This window comes from Vulpes lagopus, chromosome 9 (assembly GCF_018345385.1).
Source record: "Vulpes lagopus strain Blue_001 chromosome 9, ASM1834538v1, whole genome shotgun sequence".
In the NCBI taxonomy this organism is placed as follows: Eukaryota; Metazoa; Chordata; class Mammalia; order Carnivora; family Canidae; genus Vulpes; species Vulpes lagopus.
This window is the reverse complement of record NC_054832.1, coordinates 53,348,490-53,371,454: the sequence shown is the minus strand read 5'-3', so window position 1 is coordinate 53,371,454 and position 22,965 is coordinate 53,348,490. Positions and strand designations below refer to the sequence as shown.

Here is a 22,965-nt window from a genome sequence, read left to right as displayed (position 1 = left end):
CCGCTGCGCCACCAGGGCTGCTCCTGTCTGTGCCTTTCAAGCCTGCTCCAGGGACGCCTGAGTGGCTCAGCAGTTGAGCATCTGCGGGAGTTCTGGGATCGAGTCCCCACTAGGGGCTCCCTGCGAAGAGTCGGCTTCTCCCTCTGCCTATGTCTCTGCCTCTCTCTGTGTGTCTCTCATGAACAAATAAATAAAATATTTTTAAAAATAAAGCCTGCTCCAGGACACAGAGGCTTTTTCCTTCCAAAGTTATGCTAACACAACACAAATGTCCTAAATGCTAAGCAACCATTTCTAAGGCAACATCCTTCGTGTGAAAGGGTTTCAGTTTCCAACCAAAAGTTCAGTAGAATGCAGGCCCATGCCCATTTTGTATAAGCTCATTCAGTCAACAGATGAACCAGAAAGATGTTTCCTCTGCTGGATACAGCTGTGAGGAGTGATCCAGCCATGTTTCTTCTGGGATTCCAATATCTCACACTGAGATATTGGCTCCAAAGATAAATACAGAACATCTCTTTGGAGGAACTTAGAGCCTATGAGAAGAGACCTATGTACAACATACAATCAGCAAACAGAACCCAGTGTGGTTAAATGCTAAGAACTGCAGATTATACAAAATGTACTAGTAAGACAGGGAAGATGGTGACAGGTTCTGCAGCTTTAGGGATTGAAGACAGGGGAAAAAGAAAGTCAAAAGTTATGTATAAGCTGAGTCTTAGATGCTAAATAGATCATTCAACATTGCTCATGCATTGCTTCCTAGAATTGGTAGAGAATTCCAAATTTCCAATAAATCTTTGTTATTTTTTTTTCTCCGTCATTTAGCCTAAAAGTGCCTCCAGCCCTGGTAATTTAAAAAAAGATAAATCTAAATCTGTGCCACTTTATTTTCATGTGAAGCTCATGTTTATTCAAAAGATAAATAAAGTTTAGTTTAAAATCAATCCAGGCTATTTCTTCCTAAGTAGGCCTACCATTATTCAATTCCCTATGGACATGTTGAATTTCCCAACACTGTAAGTATTTATTCTTCTAGAATATATCTGTAACTATACGAAAGAAAGAGGTCTTATATGTTCAAATCAATGTAGAGCAGATAATCACATGCAGCATTTATTCCTATTTGCCAGAATAACAATGCTACCTTCAATTGCCAGAATACAAATTGTTTAAATAAACCCATGCTTCACCTCTCTGTATGCTTAACATTCTCAAATATTCATTTTCAGATATGGAAGTGAAGCAAATCAACAAACGTGCCTCTGGCCAGGCTTTTGAGCTGATCCTGAAACCACCATCTCCTATCTCAGAAGCCCCACGAACTTTAGCTTCCCCGAAGAAGAAAGATCTGTCTCTGGAGGAGATCCAGAAAAAACTGGAGGCTGCAGAGGAAAGAAGAAAGGTAACTTTTCTCATTGGTTTTTAAATTCTTCCCTCTTTTCTCCCTCTCTTCCCCCTCTCTCCCTCCTCCCCTCACCACCCACACATCCTAGCAGAGGTTCCAGGGGACAACTATGTGTGAATCTGCAACATCCCAACACATGTACATCTTCCAGAGACATAGAGCCAGGCTATTTCAAGTAAATATTGCTTTTAAACTACTTAGAACCAAAGATCTTAGACACTAAAAGAGCTTCAATACCTTAGTGCCCTTCTCCCTCCCTTGGATCCCTTATCATAAAAAATTGTCCTACCTTAGTCCATGGTGCATATCCAAGAAAGCATAGCTTTCGGTAACTTAACTCCAGGGTTTGGAGGTGAGGGATGCAGAAGTGATGATTCCTCCCTCTCAGGGTCTATGTCCCATCCCCAGTGTAGTGCATGATTTTCCTTGAAACTATAGACCATCAGATCCTCCCTCTGAAATATCTCTGCCCAGATATTGCTCTGCCCACGAAAAGTGCCCTCCTCAAGGCCTTATCTAAGCCTTGATGGCATTTTTCTCTCTTTTCCATTGGCCCTTGTTTGTATTACAGCCCTTTTCTTTTCCAAAATCTGTAATTTTTCACAATTAGATGACTAGGAAGCCAAGGGTATTAAAAAATAGGAGTGCAATCAGAAATCCCAAGGACTCTACACATAAAGATAGATGTCTGAATACATCTGTACTGACCATGTGACTGTTTAAGTTCATCCCACCAAGATGCTCTTGATCCACCCAAATGGAATTATTTTTAGGTAATTCTTTCCTATATTGTATTTTCCACTGAAAATCGTAATGCATTTTAGGGAGCATGTAGTCACTAAGAATATGCTCCATGCACAGTTTTGTATGAATGGAAACTGCATTTTTATAATAATCTTTTCTTTTATTAATATGTTGTCTATAAAAAGCCAATACATTCAACACCTTTATATAGAATAGTTACAAAGAAAACAAAAATAGTCTTTCTCCTGAAAACTGATTTCTCTAACAGTCAAAATGGGACAAAGCCAAACATGTGTCTCTTCATGTATGTGTGTGTATAACGTGTGTGCACATATGTGCACACACATATATACATACGTATGTAATATCAGGTAACGAGAAAGACTCAAAGATTAGAAGTCCTCAGATTAAATTTCTTGAACTAGAATATACTTTTAGTTTTGGTCCTTATAGTTGAAAAATCTTCTTATGTCAGAAAAATATACGAAATACAATTTCAATTTTCACCAAAGGGTGAGATTCTTCAAACATCTGACAAGTATTTCTTTATGTATATGTTTATTATATTTGATCAACTACGGTTATCACAGATGTGGATTTTAAAAGGAGGAAATTGAGTTACTAACCCAAGTCTATGTACAGAAAGTTGCTTTAAAAAATATTTGGCAGGGGTTTTTTTTGTTATTTATAGCTTTTTTCTCAGTTGTAAAGCAAAATAACTTACAGTTAGCCCATCAAGACTTTGTTGCCAACAGATATAAGTAACTGAATACAACTGTGAGGTATGTTGCACTCAAGGCAGTTCAAGTTCTCTTATATATAGGTAAGAGGCAATGGCAGGTCCTAGGCTGCCATATAGAGATGCTGTGACTCGGTTAGAATAGAAAGTCAGTGACTGAGCTGAGATTAAAACTTTGAGATGAAAATTCAACATCATGGCTCAGAATGTTGCTGGTGTTTCTAGGTAACGTAATTAATTTGAAGGATATTATTAAAGGGAAAAGAACAACACAGAGATTATCAAAATTAACTAGGTAGTCTCATAAAACTCCCTGAGTTAGCTAATTATTGATTCTGATAAAATTCCTACACTCTGACAATGATAAAGTATCAACAATTACACATTTATACAATTGAATTGAGCTAGAAATTGGTCGCATGGCTAAAAGACATTTTACAAATATAATTATCCAGCATTATGACACCAGGAACAATGTTCTTTGAAAGCCTTTAGAATCAGTATTCCTTCACACATCTGGTATTACTTGTTACAATTTTCAAGGCAAAAATCATTTTATAGATTATGTCCTGGTAGTAGGGTTTTAATTAGAAGAAAATATAACTAATTAACGGAAAGTACCAACTTAAAAAATCATTAATTGATTTTATTCTATTGGGTTTGCCAACTTAATTAGTGCTCATTAGAAGAATTATTAATTCTCCTCAAAGAGCCTCCAACCAGTGCATATATCTCAGTGATTACCTTCGTGAGGACATGCATATAACCAAAACTCAATTCGACTAGCTAAAGCACAAGTGGGTGTGTGACTAAAACATCTAGGAATGGTTACAGCTTCCAAAACAGCTGGATCCAGATCAAGCAATATGGTCAGATAAAACCTTTTTATATTAGCATCCATCTCTTCCTGCATCTAATGGGTTTCAAGACCCAGAATGTTTAGTTTCCAGTGGTGGCTCCCAATTGATTTTCCTCACAAATTAGCCACTCCAACAGGAAGAAGGTTTTTCTTTTCCAAGAGTTCTAACAAAAGTCCTGAGATTGAGCCTCAGTGTCCTGTCCCGGGTCACACACCCAACCTTGAGCCCATCCTTGTGGCCAAGGGGATGCAGTACTTTGATTAGCCAGCCTGCATCACATGACTTGCAGAGGCGGTGATGTAAGTCCCTGCGGAGATATGTGGAGGAGTAGAGCCCTAAAAGAAAATTGAGGTGTTGTTATCCAAAGGAGGAGAATGGACTTAGACAAGCAAAATTACGGATATCTACAATTTTTATCTGTAAGGGTTTAGTGTTAGTATAACAATTGGAATAACTATTTAGCTCATACACTAGTGAATCAGTGATTCTCCTAGCCCTGCCAACAGGAAAAAAGACAGTCTCTGCAGCTATGTAGAAGAGTGCTGTCCAACAGAAACATAATGTAAGCCACATATGTACTTTAAATTGTTCTAGCAGTTACTTTTTAAAAAGTGAAAAGTAACATGAAAGAGCCATATGTGGCTAGTAGCTACTAAGCTGGACATCACAGATACAGATAATTAGACCAGAAAAATGTTAGTCAACCATGGAGGCATTTTAGGCCTAACTTTTTCAAATTGGTACCAGATAATTATTCAGTTTCAACTTCACTATTTTTTACATGTTTTCTAAAAATAACATTGACAGAGAAACTCCACAAGATACAAAGAAACTTCCATGCTATGATTTCAATCTGTACCTGATCAGAACCAACCCAGGTGAAGTTTAGGACCTACTGTTAAGTACCAGGATCTCCTAAATCTCACTCACACTTTCTTATTTGGCTTCCACTGGCTCTGCATTTGCTTGTCAATCCTCATGGTGGGGAGAGAGCTTCTCAGGCCCAATTTTCACCTATCGGTCTCTCTTCTGGTATTCAACTTCATTATTTTTTTTGTAGCACTTAGCACAATTAGTAAGCATATGCTTATTAGGTCCTGTATTCCCCTTCATTAGATTATAAAGTCAATGAAGGTAGGAATTGTGTCTTTTGTTATTAGTCCCTAAGGAATAGTACTAAAAATATTTTTAAATGAATAAATAAATGATAATTTTCAGAGCCAAACATTAAAGTAGCAATATGTAACTTGTTTTGACTTTTTATTTCATCTTCAGATCCTAAAACAAAATTATAGTCAATACATTTCCAAAGGATATACTCTGAAGGGCCCTAAATAAACTCTACCATCCACAGAATTCTTGGTCTGGGAAAAAATCACTCAATTAACAGATATTTATTAAGCACCTACTATTTAACTGGCACTGTTCTAGCTACTAAAGATGCTTCATCAACCTTATTCCAATTGCGAAGAAATAGCTAATAAATAAGTATATAATACATCAGATGACACCAAATAAAGCAGGGCAAGGGTAATTAGTAGTGCAGAGTGAAAGGCACTATTCATATGGGGTGATCTTTCTTAAATATGAGAACGTTTGGGGGAAAAAAAAGAGCATAAAGGAAAGGATTAAGCTCTACAGCTCTTCTCCCAGGGTAGAACATTTGAAGTAAAGAGATTAGCAAGTACAAAGGCCCAGGGGTAGGAGTGTGCTAGGACAGTTTAAGAAATAATACAGAGCTCAGTGTGGCTCTGAAGCAGAAGCACCAAGGGGTGACTAGTAGGAGGAATTGAGGTCAGCAGATAACATTTTAATGACTTGACTTTGACTTCAGCTGAAATGGGAGACCATTGAGATAGATAAAACCATTTCACTACTTGATGTGAATCACAGCATTTTTCAGAAAAATCTGCTTAGATGAGCTGAGTGACTGCAAAAATGAATAGTGTTAGATAAATAGAGAAGACATAAAAGTGTTCTAGACTAAGAGAATGGTTCCGGAACTAAGGATACTCAGAGGCAAGAATACATACATGACATGTATTTTCAGGGCAATGGATAGACCAGTGAATTAGTGGACTTGGGTAGGGAGTTGAAGAGTAGTGAGGTAAGGTTGTGGAGGGCCTTGAATGCCAGATTAGGCATACTCAAACTCTATTACAAGAAACATAAAAAAATCGCCAAAGGCTTTCAAAAATACACAGATGTCCAACCTGGCCCAGTGGTCAGCAACATTTTGTCCTGGATCTATTTCCTTTCTCATAGTTACAAGTTTTAAAAGATTATGCCTATCAAGCATACTATTAATATTAATAGTGGTATAATATTAATATAATAGTATTACTAAATTAATATAGTAGTATTAATAAAGTCCTTTTGTCATGGTTATAGTCAATGGAATCCACAACTGCTAATTAATATTTTTGATTATCATAAAAAATAAGCATTTTCTCACTGACTTAATTCTAAGTCAATATGAATATAAAATTAGACATAGACATAAAGGCAAAATATGATTTCTGATAAGGCTTTTAAAACATTAAAAAAGCTTATGACCCCCTCTCCCTTCCTTTGGTACCATCGAAATGCCTGCTTCTGGGGGTTTAGGGACCACATTTGGGAGCCAGTGACCTAGGCTATGTCGTGGAGGCCTTCTGGGTTTTCAGCTGGAGGGCTACCACCGAGTCATCTCCACATGGGCTCAAACTCACTTCACCATAAACATTTTGGCAGTGTCCCCAATTCCTCACTTCATCTGTTGACACTAATGCAGCATTGACCATCTGGTTACTAGGTTGGACAATCCTCCTTTGAACCAGAATTAATGCCCCATTGATTGGTTCATAAAAGAAATTTGTTATACAAGAAATGAGGCTTTTCCCTGCTTTCTCTCCTCTCTTTGATTATCTCTGGGAATCAGTGTTTGCTGCCATGAGACTGTATTATCTCATGAGGTCAGCTTGAAGCTCATATTTTGAAATCAAAGTTTCCATACTGCAACTGACCCACATGGGTGAAACAATATAAACATTTGTCATCCATCCATTCAGCCAGCTGGCCAGCCAGCCAGCTGGCCAGCTAGCTGGCCATTTATTCATTCAACAAACGTTTAGCGAGAAATAGCAGGGCTAAGCTAAACATATCCCAGTTGGCCCAGGACAACTCCAGCTTATTCCTGCTTGTTGGATATCATTATTATTTCAATTTCATAAGTGCCCAAGTTTGGACAGTAAATTATATGGTCATCCTAAGCCAAACATAGTGTTTAAGAGCATCTTTAAATGCACAGTGGATAAGAACGTATGCTTAAGACAATACCTGTGATCTAAGTTTGGTTCTACCACATAATAGCTGTGTGACCTAGGACAAGTCACGAACCTGTCTATGTCTTATTTTACCCTTCTATAAAATAAGATCAAAAATAGGATGCTTGTCATGGAATTAACGTGAGAAACAGAAGTCTTATCCTACATGAAGACACATGACAAGCACTGTGGGACATTTAGCTATTATTATGCAAAAACACATCTGGTTCCTGCCCACAGAGACTGTATAGTCCAGCAAACACAATTTTTTAGAATTTTATTTTATTTAAATTCAATAAAATAACATATAATGTATTATTAGTTTCAGAGGTAGAATTCAGGGATTCATCAGTTGCATATAACACCCAGTGCTCATTGCATCACACAGCCTTCCTTAATGCCCATCCCCCCAGTTACCCCATCCCCCCACTCAGCTCCCCTCCAGCAACCCTTAATTTGTTTCCTATAGTTAAGATTCTTTTATTGTCTCCCTCTCTGATTTCAAAACTCACAATTTTATAAAGAAAAGAAGTTCATTATTAACAAAGATATTGAAATATTACCATACATTTCATAGATATTTTCAAATATTATAAAATATTTATCAAGTTACAAAGAAGGAGAAACAGTTTGATAGGTACCAAAGTATATAAATAGGTCTGCCCGAAACTACCAGTGGCTTGAAAAAAATGAGTGTTAGGAAAAAATGATGAAAATGTGAGCATTCTAATGACACGGATAACATCTCACCCTAACATAGGTTGAATCACAAAGAGCACTACTCAAACCAGTTCATCGAGATAATTGGCATACTGACAATATTGGCACATATCAACTCCAAAGTCTCTGAATCTCTAAAAGAATGATGCTTATTTTTAACAAAATGGCATAAAGCGGACCATTAGTCACCGAACGTGGTAAACTTTCATTTTCTGTTTGTTGGCATCGCATAGATGACAATTGAAGTTGCATCCAGGAAAAGAGAAGGTGGTTTGTACAGCCATGGATTATGAACTAAATTGTTAGATTATTTGTAGTTCAACATTCGGGAAAGCATCTGCTCCTTGGAGAATGGGACACCTGGTCCACAGAACCCTCATGGGTACTCTCCCCTCAATGAAGAACACCCCCGTGGTTCTTGTCCTAGGAGTTCACTAAAGTAAACACATTACACGCTTTAGCAGAAGAGCTCATTCTAAAGGCCTTTGGGTTTTAATGGTTTTTAAATGTTTATTATGCTTCTCATTCTTCAATACAAAGTGAATATGGCACCCTTTTGTTTTACATGATTATATTCAATTATCTTATTTTAACAAGACGTTATTTATGGTTCCAACTGGGTCACTAAAGTTTTTTCATCATTAACAGTAAAGCCAATAATTAAAGACACATCCTCTAACCTAACGTTGTAAAGATGCTCAGGTACTAGGGGATCCAGTGTCTGATAAATGGTTCTAGTTAATGGCAAGTAATATATCCAAATGATGAAGGGGGACAATAAAATGAAGGGCTAGAAATGTGTTCACTTCCAAAATAAATGAAACACTAGCACCATGTAAAATATAGTCTTAAATCTCTTATGTGTATGTAAAATAAAGTGAGTTTTATATACCACTTAACTCAAATTTATCTTCCATTTCATTTGTATAGTAATTAAATTCATACTCGGTAATACAAGGAATAGTAATGAACCCCTTTGGAAAATGTTAAAGTGTTCCTAAATGTATAATAACTCTTCTCTCTGTCTCATTATTTTTCCCTTCACGTAGGTCTCATGCAATCATTTCAGTGATACTGAGTTCAGTTGAGGAGGTTTATGCATAGAAAAGGTGTTCACCAATTCTCGGTCTCCGTTATTATAATAACAAGGTGGAGAAGGATCCCTAATCTCCCAGAATGTCATGTTGGATGTCTCAGTTCTATAAATAGTTTGTCTTGACGTTTGCATTATATCAGCTGATGATTTCATGCCCTAATTTTCCATTTCAGTGTTTCAGTGATCTTCTATATTAGGCACATACTGTTCAGAGATGGTCCTCCATGGTCAGGCCCTTTTCCCTCAAACAATTTATTTTTAACAACTTTTATCGAATCCTACCTTTCAAGCCTCCCAGTGGGAGTTCTTTTCTGCTAATCTGCCCAAGCAAGGAATAAAATAAAAACACCTTTTCCACCATGTAGTGAGAACTTTACTCCAGCCAAAATGAAGGGAAATGCTTCCACTTTTGTCTAACACATATTTTTATTCTACATCCTCACATATTTATTCTATATCCCCTATATTTTAGGGCAGTTTTCTGAACTAAATGCTCATTTGTTGAGAAATATTAGAATCGTAACCAATTTTCTTCCTTGAGGCTGTGACTGGGAGATAAAGGTGTATTTTTTTTTTTAAGATTTCTTTATTTATTTGAGAGAGAGAGAGAGCAAGAATGGGAGGGAGAGAGAGAAAGAGAATCGCCAGCAGACTCACCAGTGAGCGCAGAGCCTGTTGGGGGGGCTCGATCTCACAACCCTGAGATCACCACATGAGCTGAAACCAAGAGTCAGAGGCTCAACCAACTGAGCCACCCAGGTACCCCTGGGAGATTAAGGTGTATTTATGAGAGAATCAATTTCTTCTCACGAATAAAGTCAGAGAAGTTGTAAGCAGTGATATCTGGGTGCTAGGCTGTGAAAGAAGGAAAAGGAGCATGATTGTCTTCAGCAGTGGCATTACGGAGACCTTACAAGCTGAGCGAGAGACCCCAAGACTGTTAGCTCTGCTGAAGAATGTGTGTAAAAGTTGAGTATTTGTGAGGAGAAACCAAGTTAGGGCACCATAAATATTTTCCTCAGTGTGGCATTCTTTCCATAATCAACTTCATGTCATGTATTTTTTTAAATGGACATGAGCCTCAAATATTTGAAACACGGGTAATCATTAGGTCCTAAAAATTGATTAGTTGAGACAATGGTGACTACAGTGTTCCCTCTGGATGACAACAGGCACTAGAGGCAGGAGCAGCCCTGAAGTGGCCTCGCATGGTTTGGCAGGTCTTCATCATTTAGCAGCTGCCTCACATGTGAATGCTCTGGACTGCCTTCTGTTTCTGTTTCACCCCATTAATTGTGCTAAAGAAATACACTTGACACCTATGCTGGGTAAGCTCATTTAGCCCCAATGGCTGCAAAAGTACTAACGCCATTAACGGAGGCATTTCAAATGCAGCCAAACGCTGCACCCAGTAAGGCAATAGGCCTCTCTCCATTACTGATGATGGGGCCTGTGGGAGTGTTTGTCCCCACAAACCAAATGTGCCCCACCAAAGAATGACGTTTTGAAAAGGCATGTGCTGCAGTATTGCCCTTTTAGACCCCAGGGCTTCCCTTCTCAATTCCATTCGCCTGCTGTCTCCTGGCTGTCTTTTTTTTTTTTTTTTTTTAAGATTTTATTTATTTATTTGCTTATTCATGAGAGACACACAGAGAGAGGCAGAGACACAGGCAGAGGGAGAAGCAGGCTCCCTGCGGAAAGCCTGATGCAGGACTCAATCCCAGGACCCCGGGATCATGACCTGAGCCCAAGGCAGATGCTCAACCACTGAGCCACCCAGGTGCCCCTCCTAGCTGTCTTTAGGTCTTTTGCAAAAGAAAATTAAGAATGCAAATATAAACTATAAATTCAAACACAGTTTTAAAAGTGCCACAGTAAATTTGAGCACCTGAAAATTAAGTTACTCAGCTGCCCCTTGATAATGACCCATGGTAACTGTCTCTGTGAGCTGCTACAGTGAGGAACAGCAGGCATGTTCCAGGCCCCTTGCCCTGGATCCATCAGAGAGAAACTTTACACATACACACACACACACACACACACACACACACACACATCTTTAGTCCGTCTGTCTCTGTCAAAATTCAGTAGTACTGGAGCTGTAAAGAAGCAAAATCAATGTAGGATGCTTTACCAATAGTCCCACCTAGAGGCGGGAGGATGAACCAGCTAGAAAATACTTTTTCATTGCTTCCCAAGAGGCTCCGTTTGAATTTGAATTTATTCTGTGTTAACACTTTCTTCATCCGGCTCTGATGCTTCTGCTCTAATCACTAAGTAACCACAGGGTTTTAAAGATGACCCAGATGACCTCAGCATGTTCAAGTGGAGGCCAGAACAGAGACTTTCTATTTTCTGTGGCCAAGTGGACATTAACTTTGCACTGCTCACAAGTCTCCAAAGAGAATTTGGCTAAAGAAAGAAAAACAGGCAGGTTGGGGTTAGGGCGGGGTGGTATAGGTGGTGGAATGAACTGAGAAAATGAATTTGACAATTTGATTGGCTAGAGTTGAAGAGCTTACTGCAAAAAACTCAGTGTACAGGTGATCAAAAAATGGGGCAGGGAAAACACGAGAACTTGCCCCAATCTTCCCATATTCTCCTCAGGCTTCAAAGGATGCTGCTATCCAGTGATTAACTGCAGCATTCCAGGTTGCATAAATGCTTAGCAGCAACTTATTCTCAGAAACAAAACCAAAAAGTCCTTCATAGGGATTAAATGCTTCTTCTAAGATGGGGCATCCAACAATTTCACAGCTGAAATCTCAGCAAACCCCATCTCCCAGCGAACCACATTCTACAGAAAGCTCTAAGCCATGCAGATGAGTACTGAACAGTGCTCAAGGCTAGAAGTAGTGTTCATTTGAAAAGAACACTCTCGAATCAGCAGACCACTGTTCCGCCAGGCTGGCATTTGGGTGACTATAAGATGGATTTGTTTTTCTTCCCCAGTCTCAGGAGGCCCAGGTGCTGAAACAATTGGCAGAGAAGAGGGAACATGAGCGAGAAGTCCTTCAGAAGGCTTTGGAGGAGAACAACAACTTCAGCAAAATGGCGGAGGAAAAGCTGATCCTGAAAATGGAACAAATTAAAGAAAACCGTGAGGCTAATCTAGCTGCTATTATTGAACGTCTGCAGGAAAAGGTAATCCCGACAAAGTGGGCATTAGCATGCATTCACATGCAACACAGCTGGGTGGCTTTCCAGTTCCCGGGGCACCAGAGACTTAGTCAAAACTTGCTTCAGGTGCAGAGACAGCCAACCCCTTGGGCAGGTTCTCCCTTCGTAGCATTGACTTCGTGGGCACTGCAACATGGTAGAGGAATGGGGATCCAACACTAGAGCTAGAATCGTGTCAGATTTTTTAGTGGTGAAGGGATTCAGGGAGGCTGATTCATGCTTTTCAAGTACATAAAAGATTTCTGTGCAAACCTTAAGAGCTGATCTATTAGGAAAATATTAAATTGAAATATGAGCCATGCCATACAAATATATAATATTAATAAGTAGTGATAAATATGATAAAACAATATGTTCAATATTTACTATTTAATTTAGATGTAATATTAAATACATAACTATTTGGGAAAATGTGCTTGTCAGAAAAGAACAGAATATCTATGAAAAATGGGAAGCTGATACTCTCCATGTAGGAAAAATCTACTTGGCAAACTAGAGTATGATGATCGCATGGAACCAAAGCAAAGGGGACCTAGTAGAGGATGCTCATTTCCTCAAGTTCTGGTATCCTGGTGCCTTTCTGCTCACCACCACTCCCCTCCATCGGGATGAGCAGTGCTGGAGAGCCTCTGGAAAATGTTCTCTCTTTCCCTTGTGTGGGCTCTACTGCTGTCTACCACCACCACCACCCAGAAAACTTTCCTTTGAAAATGTATAGTATAGCTATGAATAGTTTAGCTTTGTCTATCTCCAGAAATTGGATTAAGCATGAAGAAATATGATTTTTGAGAAACGATGTCTCGGTCCTTTTCTGAGCAGTTGCCTCCTGCGCCAGTAGTGAGTGCTATCACATGTTGGCAATGGAGAGAGAGGTAGGACTGTCCCTGTTGTCAGAGCATGTAGAGTCTAGACAAGATCAGCCTCCTGTTTTCTAAGTATTTCTTAGGAAGACTCATGTCCTCTTAGAATTAGCCCATCTCATCTAAGAATCAGACAGCCCTACTCTGATGTTTGCATCTATTCTGATGACTCTGTTTTTGATCTCATTCTCTGATTACAAATATCAGGCCAGAACCAAAGGAAATCAGGTACAAGACCTAAAAATATATGCCCTTAATTCCATGGAGATTTTTGTGGGCATCTGAGCTCTTGAGGAATTTGTGAAAGCATTGCTGGGGAAGCATGTGTGGGCTCTGAGACAGCAGTAGGACACTGAGGCTCTCGGATGTGTGTAGAGAAAGTGCTAGATGACCTGGGAAATCCACTTCAAGCCTTGGTCAGAACCTTAAAGTTAAAATGTAATTCACTTATATAAGCTAGTGCTTCCATACTCTCAGAACATTGTGTTTCATCTAAGTGCATCAGGTCAGAATTTGAAGGTGGCACTTCGGCTCTCTGCATGTTACACACGGTGGTACCAAAGGAAGTGCTTTGCTGAGATGCAGGAGAGCAAAGGTCCACTGGCTAAAACTTATGCCCCTCACCTTGAACCATTCAGTCTTCCTCCATTTGCCCTCCATTCACACATTTCTGCCCAACCAAGGAGATTCTTGCTGACTGGTACTGGTACCATGGACAGCAGAAGACCACCATGTCTTCTGTTCTTGATAATTATGACTCAATCATCTCATATCCTTGGCTCCTAAAAATTAAATCGAGTGGAGCTTCTAGGAATGGGGCGTGCTGGTCATATTTCAGGATTTTCAATTAGGCCTTAGTATCGAGTATAAGATTTCTATCATTGACAATAAGGATCATTATTGGTTTTGAAATTACACACATGTAAATATACAGCATGTCCCTCTTGATTTCAATTATAAAATGGTACATAAAATTTGCATGTTTTAATTAGTATTTCCAGAAGTGTTGGATTTTAATAAGCAATTTCTTTTTTACTGTGTGTTTCTTTTCACTCCCTCCCTGTCCAGCACCTTGTTGCCTTCTTCCCCATTCTCACCCAGATTTAATCTCCACCCCCTTTCAGACACACATGCATATAGACATGCAATTTGTCCTAGAAATAATCAACCTGTGGACAGTTTAGCCTTCCTGACATGAAGCTGCAGAATCTCCACAAGTGGGACCCAGGCACCTACATTTTTTAAAAACTTTCCAGATGACTCCAGGTTTGAGAACTAGGGGTTTATAGCCCATTCTGACTTAAATCTCAGCTGACAGTATTCTATCTCATGCTGAATAATGCAGCCCAGATCATTTTTAAGACCACATTTCCCCTGGTATTTCATAGCCACAGAGACGTTTTTCAAATCTAATGGGATCTTTGGCCAGAGTTAGCCAAGATCTATTACCTTCTCCATAAAGTAGAGAGATTCCTTGGAGATACCAAATTTACTTCCATTACTTCCTACGTTTTCTTTTTCCTAAAATAAGACAAAGTAAGTTTCTTACTATGACCAATATCTAGCCTTTTGTCTGAATGAAATTACTACAATGAGATTAAAATTTTAAAAAGAATCAATAATAATAGTAATGTTGAAAATACATGAAATTGCTAATACACATAAGCTGTTCTGGAATCTGATGCATCAAAAGATGATTACCACTGAAAATGAGATCTATTAATGAGTTAGTTACTCACTGAGTATTTATGGAGTACTGACTATGTGCTTAGAAATCTGGAAGGGGATGTAATATCAAAGAGCATTTACTAACCATCTCTTTCCCCGTGCAGACAATATAAAGCCCAGCAAAAAATAACAGCGGCAAAAATTAGAGAATAAGTTAACATATATTATGGACCAATATAGATAGTAAATACAAAAGCACTGGAAAATGTTAGTAAAAATAAATCCACATCAAGGCTAAGACACAAACTTTCCACCATTTTGACAGGCCTCACTAACCCTATCAATTAGCCAGAGACGTGATACAATTTCATGTGAGCTTTTGCCAGCACTCTGCCTCCATCTGCCCCCCATGCCCCTCTTGTACTCAAGTAGGAGAACAGAGCATCCAAGCAGAGCATGTCTTCCCATGATGTCCATGGTTTTTTTTTAGTGTCATTCACAGATAAATTCCCACAAACTTCTTGGAAACCCAGCCATGTTAGCTCAAAGTCCCTAGCTAAAACCGAAAGCCTAAAGCAAAAACAATCTCAGCTGAACTTTAGAACATACTGAAGTGTTCTTTAAACTAAGAGATTTTTTTTAAAGATTTTATTTACTTATTCATGAGAGATAGAGAGAGGCAGAGACATAGGCAGAGGGAGAAGCTGGCTCTCTGAGGGAAGCCTGATGCAGACTCAATCCCTGGACCCCGGAATCACACCCTGAGCCGAAGGCAGACGCTCAAATACTGAGGCACCAAGGTGTCCCTAAACTAAGAGATTTTGATGTGATTGTCTGGGGTGGAATCCAGAGATCAGTATTACTTTTAATATTTGCCAGTAGGTGCTAATATTCAGCAGGAATTGAGAACCACTGAGCTAAAGACTTCTTAAATATGCTTTGTTATGTTGTCACAAATTATATTTAAATATTTTTTATCTTTGTGCTATAAAACTGTCCCTTTTTCCTTCAGAAACGAGGGTTACACTTTTTTTTCAATATCTGTTTTCATAGCATCTCATATCAACACTCCAGCTTATTATATAGAAAAGAATCAAATGTGGAGAAAGGTGTAGAAAAAGGAATGTCTATGCCACAAAGAGCTACACTAGACTGATCTGTTTATGTCACTCAAATTGAAATTACACATACCCAACAGTCTTCAAATTGAGTGACATAAATAGTCATGCCCAGGACTCAAAAGTGTAGTTTGTGGACTATGATTGACACTCTGGTGAAGTTTACAATGTTCCTATTCTTGGCATAGTATAATAGAAACAGACACTGAGACAGAGATGGAGACAGGAAGAAAAGTACCTGTTCCTCCATGCAGAAAGGATTAATGACACTTTCTTCCTCCCTGAATGTGTCCTTCCTCTCCTAACACTCAACAGTATCCTGTAGAAAATTCACTCCCTGGCCCATCAGAAACCCTGAGTAGCAACAGCTGTCCATCAAACTCAACCAGGATCTGTAGTGGATAATTCTGAAAAATCAGCTAAAGCAGATATAATCATTTTAACAATAATACATACATTCATTAAACAAAAAACTTTAACATCAAACATTTAAATGTACAGCCAGTTACCAATCTTTTGATATAGGCCAAGACCTTTTTGAGAAATGAATCAGTCCTTGTCCCCGCCCCCCACTTTCCACCTATATCATATTAGCCATGATGTACAGTTTCAATTTCTGTAAAATTGGATGAGGACTAAAGATATCTGCAAAATCATATGGATATATATAAGATCTTAACAACTTTTCTTTTTTACAATTTCCCCTGGCTTTTGTAGTTGATCCAATATCAGATCATAATACCCTTTCTCAAGTATTTCCAAAGCTTTCCCTCCACCCTGACAATTTTCTATTACTGTAATATTTAATTAAATTATGTAATTAAAATTTCAACTAGCTAGTCAAACAGGCTGGAAATATCATTGACCACAAAGCAATATGTAATTCAACTAGGGATAGGGAAAAGTATGTGGAAATAAAAAGGAAGAGCCTATAGCTTCACAAGCAACCCAACATTTAGGAGATACTAGAATGATGGGGGGGATGGCGATTGTTGGCTAACCTAGCAGGTCAATTAAAAGGACTTCTACTCTTATAGAAGTTGAATTCTTATTGAATTATCCACTTAATTCAATGGTGTCACATCTTCTTGCTTTTATAGCTCTATCCCACCATTCACTAGCCACTGCCAAGGCTGCCCAGACCATAATATTGTAACAAAGACCAAAGGAACTTTCCATAGTGTTCAGGAGTGAGAGAACCAAAAAACGCAGGCAACCTTGACAGCTACTTTACCTAGCCAACCACAAAGGACAGTACTTAGGAAATAAGAGACATTGTTTTAGTATAATTGATAATTTCACCTCTGATACAGAAAAGTTGGAGTGAAAACACTGTAGCCATTACTTCAGTGATTATCACATCGCATAATATGATATAGCTTAAAATAATAAAAATAATTTGAGGGACTAGGATTCTGTGATTCTTTGCCTAAGGCACAATTTTGATGTTGTATAACTCTTTAGATAGAGATCTCAACCATTATTAATTTTCATCTATTATCAATTTTTATTCTTTTATCTGATTTTTATTTGTTGGGGGGGTCATTCTCATCCATGAGTGCCATTTACGTAACTATTTACCATTGAGCTTGTCTCATGAATGAATAATGAAAGGAAAAGAGGAGTTAAAACTAGCCCTTACTGATAGCTCCTTGTGGGCCAGCCATTTTGCCTGTGCTAATGTATTTAATCCAAACAATAACCCTGTAAGGAGATACTGTTATTGTCCTCATTTCACATCTAAGGAACTTTGTCCTTAGAGAGGTTAAGCCATTTGGTCAAGATCACAAAGCCAAGTAGACCACAGAGTCTGGATTTGAAGCTGTGCCTTTTTGATTCTCACCCTTTATACTAAGCTAAAGCTACAATTCCTTGCCAATCTTCAAGCACTGCTCAGTAAGCAGGCTTGGCAGTACCATTGGAAGTTTTTATTCCGGTGACCACTGTCATCTTGATATATGACAATGTGCCTTCCTGGCACCAACAGCTCACTCCTGACCCCTCTTTTGTTTTGCAAGTGCATGGTCATTTGTAAAAAGAATTCTTGATGATATTGATTGACCTCATCTTGCATTTGAAATAGACTCATGTAGCAGAATTTCATAGATGGAACTGATACTCTAGGTCATCTGATTCAAGTCCCTGGTTTGTGTTTGATACCTAAGGCAAAGTAGACATTAAAAGGTAAAGAAAAGGGATCCCTGGGTGGCGCAGCGGTTTGGCGCCTGCCTTTGGCCCAGGGCGCGATCCTGGAGACCCGGGATCGAATCCCACGTCGGGCTCCCGGTGCATGGAGCCTGCTTCTCCCTCTGCCTGTGTCTCTGCCTCTCTCTCTTTCACTGTGTGCCTATCATAAATAAATAAAATTTAAAAAAAAAAAAGTAAAAGGTAAAGAAAAAAAGGAACACCTCATATTCCTTGGCTTTGACCCAGAAATCTCTCTAATCACATTTTCTTAGGGAATCAGAATTTTTCCTAAAACCATCTTTCATACACTTTTGCATATCAAGGGAATAATTGCATGCAATCCTAAAATATGATTTATTACACCTCCCTTATATTGATGGAAGGAAGGAGGGAAATTGCAGAGAACTTTGTGAATATAGATCTGCTTCAGACTGTCTCGCCATGTGTCTGACAGCGCCTGATGAATAGTAGAAGCTCAATAATGAAATGAATGTTATCAGAGGCTAGCCTTGACTGTTTGATGAGCTTTCTCAGAGTATCACAACTACCTTAGTAACTTCTGACAACTGCAATTTCCTGATTTAAAAAAAGAAAAAGACTATGTTGAAAACCACATGCCTTCTGCATGTCTGCCCTTTGATTCTCCCACGTTCATATCATAAAGTCAAATTGCAATTTCATGGTTATATATTTGGTGATTTGATGATTGCAAAGCTTTCCAAATAATAGATTTACCAAAATACCTGAAATAACAATATTTTTCCTAAAAAGTCAGAATGTATTTAACTTCCCTTTTTTATGTCTATTTCAAGCTCACGGATCTATTTGTTCTTTTCTGTAGCAAAACCCATTTCCTTATGACTAATTTTGAGTTTAATAAGAAATGTGCTCCAGAGCAGCCCAATAATACTAATTATAATTCTCCCTATTATATTATAAATTTGAATTTGTATCAATCTTTAGACGTAGATCTCTGTTATTTTGTTCTAGTAAACTGATGGCCTGGGCTTTTTCCTAATTTTTGTCAGAGCTCAGCTCTCACTAATTAGTTTCTTTGTGAGAAAGATTTTGCTGCATCTTTTTCCTCATAATGGCAGGACAAAAAGAAGGCAGAGCCAGCTATAGCCACACTACTTTCTCTGTGACATTTCTAAATGGGACACATATAACTTCCCTATATGTCTTTATCCCCTTCTCGACATGGCTTTTAAACATACATGAAAAGCTCTTTTAAAACAATTAAATAAAATTGCATTTAAACTCTCTAGAGTCAACTTCCTGCTTAACTCCAATTCTGTCTTTCAAGGAAGTATGTAAGATGTTATATGCCTTTTTTCTCCCAGCACCTACATTTGAAAAGACACATTTTCCATGCAACTATTAAATTTTCTCTTTCTACTAACATTGAGCTTACATAGCCGTGGTTAGCAGAGTGGGCTGTAGTATCAGGCTCTCTGACATGGGGTCCCAGCTCTGCCGCTTGTTAGCTCTGTGATCTTGGGCAAGTGACGTACGCTTTCTGTGCCTCAGTTACTTCATCTGTCAAATGGGAACCAGAATTACGCCTCTACCATGGGACTGTTGTGAGGAGGAAGGGAATTTAACAGGTAAAAATCTGTATTCATGCAGAACTGATCACATGTTAGGTGCCTAATCAATGCTCAGCATTATGAAGAACACAGTAAACAAAGACTCATTGAGATTAAGAGTTTAATGATAAGATTTACTTTATAGCTGGTCAAGGTCTTTGCCCCTGAACTAAGGGAATCCACAAGAAATTTCTGGAGTTATAGGAGGAAAAAAATAGCTGTGTAAATAATACACTAAGTAGAAAAGTAATACTAATAATCATCGGCATTTTGAAATTTCAATTCAAGAAGCAATTATTTAGTACCTATGGTATGCAAGACAATGGGCATATAGTCATTTAGTACAGAACCATGTACATCTACCTTTCCTCTCAGTTCCCTCCACAGAAAGTTCAGTTCCCAAACCAAGCTTAGTGCCTCAGTTCCTCAGGTAAATAAACATCCACCAATCATGGGCTTAGCGCAAAACACTCTACTATGCCCAGCAAGTGTAACTAAAGTGAGAAAATGCAGTCCTGGCCCTGCGTGAGCTTATATATAAGCATCTACTTAATATAAAAGATGAGACAAAAACAGAAATACCCAGAGCAGAAGTTAAAATAAAAGGGCTGCCACCTATTTGCCACATAAGCAAAGATTTGTGCAGGTGTTCAAATGGAAAGTAAGGTTAATTTTATTTTGTGGTCTCCTAAAAATCTTCATGGAGGAAGATGTAACAACCACATGCTTTAAAGAGCAAGTTATGATCCTGACAAAATAGAGACAAAAGACTAGGAATCTCAAGCATTAAAAATTGCATGAAAAGACAATTTCATTATATGGAAACATCAAGTATGTGTGTGTTAGAAAAGAATGGAGGGTAAGGCTAGAAAGGTCATTTGGAGTCAAGTTTTGAAAGGCCCTGACTACCAGGGCAAGCATTTAGGAGGCATACAAAAAGTCATCTTCCTGCATCTAATCCTCTCAAAGTGTCCACTGGCAATTATAAAGCCCTTAAGGGACGCCTGGGTGGCTCAGTGGTTGAGCATCAGCCTTGGGCTCAGGCCATGATCCCAGGGTCCTGGGATCGAGTCTCACATCAGGTTCCCCTCGGGGAGCCTGCTTCTCCCTCGGCCTATGTCTCTGCCTCTCTCTTTGTGTCTCTCATGAATAAATAAATAAATAAAATCTTTTTTTTAAAAAAGCCCTTAAAATATTCGGGAGGAGGAAAAACACCATTAATATGAGAGGGCAAACAACAATGTGATATTTTAGTGCTATTTCCTAGATTTATAAGTAGCCATCATATTGAAAATTCTCTGAATCATATGACCTCTTGATCATAGTTTTGATCAAATGCAGCATTAAGGTTTTTTTAGACTCTGTAAGGCTTACAAGATCCTCTGTAATGTAACACTTCCTGGGTCTCTTGTTGTCATTTCTCCTGAAATGAGAACAGTCCCTAAAGGGAGACACCAAACACCTGGGTGATTTCCAGGGAGAATGTGTATCGTGTACAGGAGTAAGCAGGCCTTCCTGGTTCTCTGCGGAGCAGACAACCAGGCTCTGTGACGTTGCTTCTCCCTTTGGTGTTTTCCAGGAGAGGCATGCTGCGGAGGTGCGCAGGAACAAGGAGCTCCAGGTGGAACTGTCTGGCTGAAGCGATGGAGGGTATGGCACGCCCTACCATTAGGAAATCCCCCTGCCTATATTATAATGGATCATGCGATATCAGTATGGGAAATGTATGACATGGTTTAAAAAGAACTCATTATAAAAAACAAAAAACAGAATCAAAAATTAAAAAAAAAAATTCAATGCGGTCTCTTTGCAGAATGTTTTGCTTGATGTTTAAAAAATACCTTGGATCTTATTTTGTAAATACTTACATTTTTGTTAAAAAATACAAGTATTGCATTATGCAAGTTATTTCATAATCTTACATGTCCTGTAACAGGCTTTTGATGTCGTGTCTTTCCACTCAAATGAATTTGCTAGGTCTGTTCTGTTTGAAGCCCTCATGTTGAACTCCATTCCCTGCCCTTTTCATTCCAACAGAAAAATGAGGTCAGTAGACAGTCTATGGTGCTAGAAACCCACCATTGCCTAATGACCTAGACGGCTTTGTAATCTCTGAATTTGACTAAGACCATACCTAGGTTACAGGTATTATGATTCCACGCAAACCTCCACATTTGTTCACTCATAATCTACTAACTGCCTAGAAACCACAAAACCAGGCTAAGAAGAGAAAAATACACCAATCATAGCATTTACTTCTGCTTCTACTGGATTATGTGCTACAAATGTGCTTTGGCGTTAGAAAGGGATGGATGAGAAGACAGATCTGAGATCAGTCTGGGTAGAAGCAGAAAGCTGAACCTTTTAAAACTGCTGAACACAGATCCAAATCCACATGGTTCAAGCAGCCGTGAAATCGCTCTTCATGAAGTGGGCTTAATTCTCTAGTTTAAGTTCTTTTGATGGAATGAATTAATTAATGTGTCAGGTGGCTTATTTGTGGATGCCATGATTGATGATGTTCATTTTAAGCTCTTACCTATAGTACAAGTACATGATGCTACTGAATATTTTTCCACTTGGAAACTGTGAGCTGGTTGTTGCATTAAAACACACGTACAAACAAGATCAAAAACACTGCGGACTTTCACTCAAGCTGGTCTTTCTTCCCCAGTGTGAGGCAATCCTGCCTATTAAAATAAAAAGAAATTACTCCATCTGTGAGGGCTGATACAGCTAAGGGGGGTAGGCAGGGCGTTTGTGCCAACTAAGAATCACCAGACACCCACCATAAGTACCTATCGCAGTTTTGAAGTCGTTTCTCCCCCAAATCCCAACTCCTGAAGGTTGCTGCCTGCATATTTACTCTTCATTAGTGCTATTTTCCTGTATGTCATTGTGAGCAAGCTGTGATTAATAAAGAATTGGAGTTCTGTGAACTAATAAAGGTGCCGTCTGTTCTCTTGCCCCTTCATGGACCCGACCCTGGAGTTCAGATTTTTAAAGGGTGCCCACTGGATTAGCCAATCTCCTAAGCAAAGAGACAATAATTAGAGTTTGAAGGAAACCAGTGCCCTGCTGATTCACTTCCCTTCTGGAACAGCAGGCGGCATCTCTTTTCTCTCTCCTTCTGACAGGCCAGCACGGCAGGAGAGGTCTCCAATCTGTTCCCCTTAAAAGCATTCAGGACTGAAGGAGATAACCATAGGTTCGGACTAATAATTTGGAGAAAGAGACCCCCTTTCAGAGCACTTGGAAGGTTCCTGGCACACCTCACACTCTCCCATGTGGCCACAGAACACCTTTGCCAGCCTGTTAAATGTGATTGCCCTGCCATACTGCTGAATCTTGCGCTGCCAATAAGCACACTGCACACATGGACACAGCAGGGTCCTGTCAATGACCCAGATGGATCCTACAGGACCAAAGGAACCACATCCAGTTTTAGCAGAAAATCATAAATAAATGAAACCACACAGTCTTATGAGTAA

At 38.9% G+C, this 22,965-nt stretch overlaps 1 protein-coding gene across 1 annotated transcript in view; it reads left to right on the top strand.

Annotated features, from left to right (window-relative positions):
* The window catches only part of STMN2 (stathmin 2), a 50,661-nt gene extending 28,244 nt beyond the window's left edge, over positions 1-22,417 (top strand). The window contains exons 3-5 of the mRNA XM_041768448.1: positions 1,233-1,405; positions 11,825-12,016; positions 21,054-22,417. Of these exons, the coding sequence (XP_041624382.1) occupies positions 1,233-1,405; positions 11,825-12,016; positions 21,054-21,113 (425 nt within the window). The 3' untranslated portion in view covers positions 21,114-22,417. The remainder of the gene's footprint in view (positions 1-1,232; positions 1,406-11,824; positions 12,017-21,053) is intronic.
* The last annotated feature ends 548 nt before the right edge of the window (positions 22,418-22,965 follow it).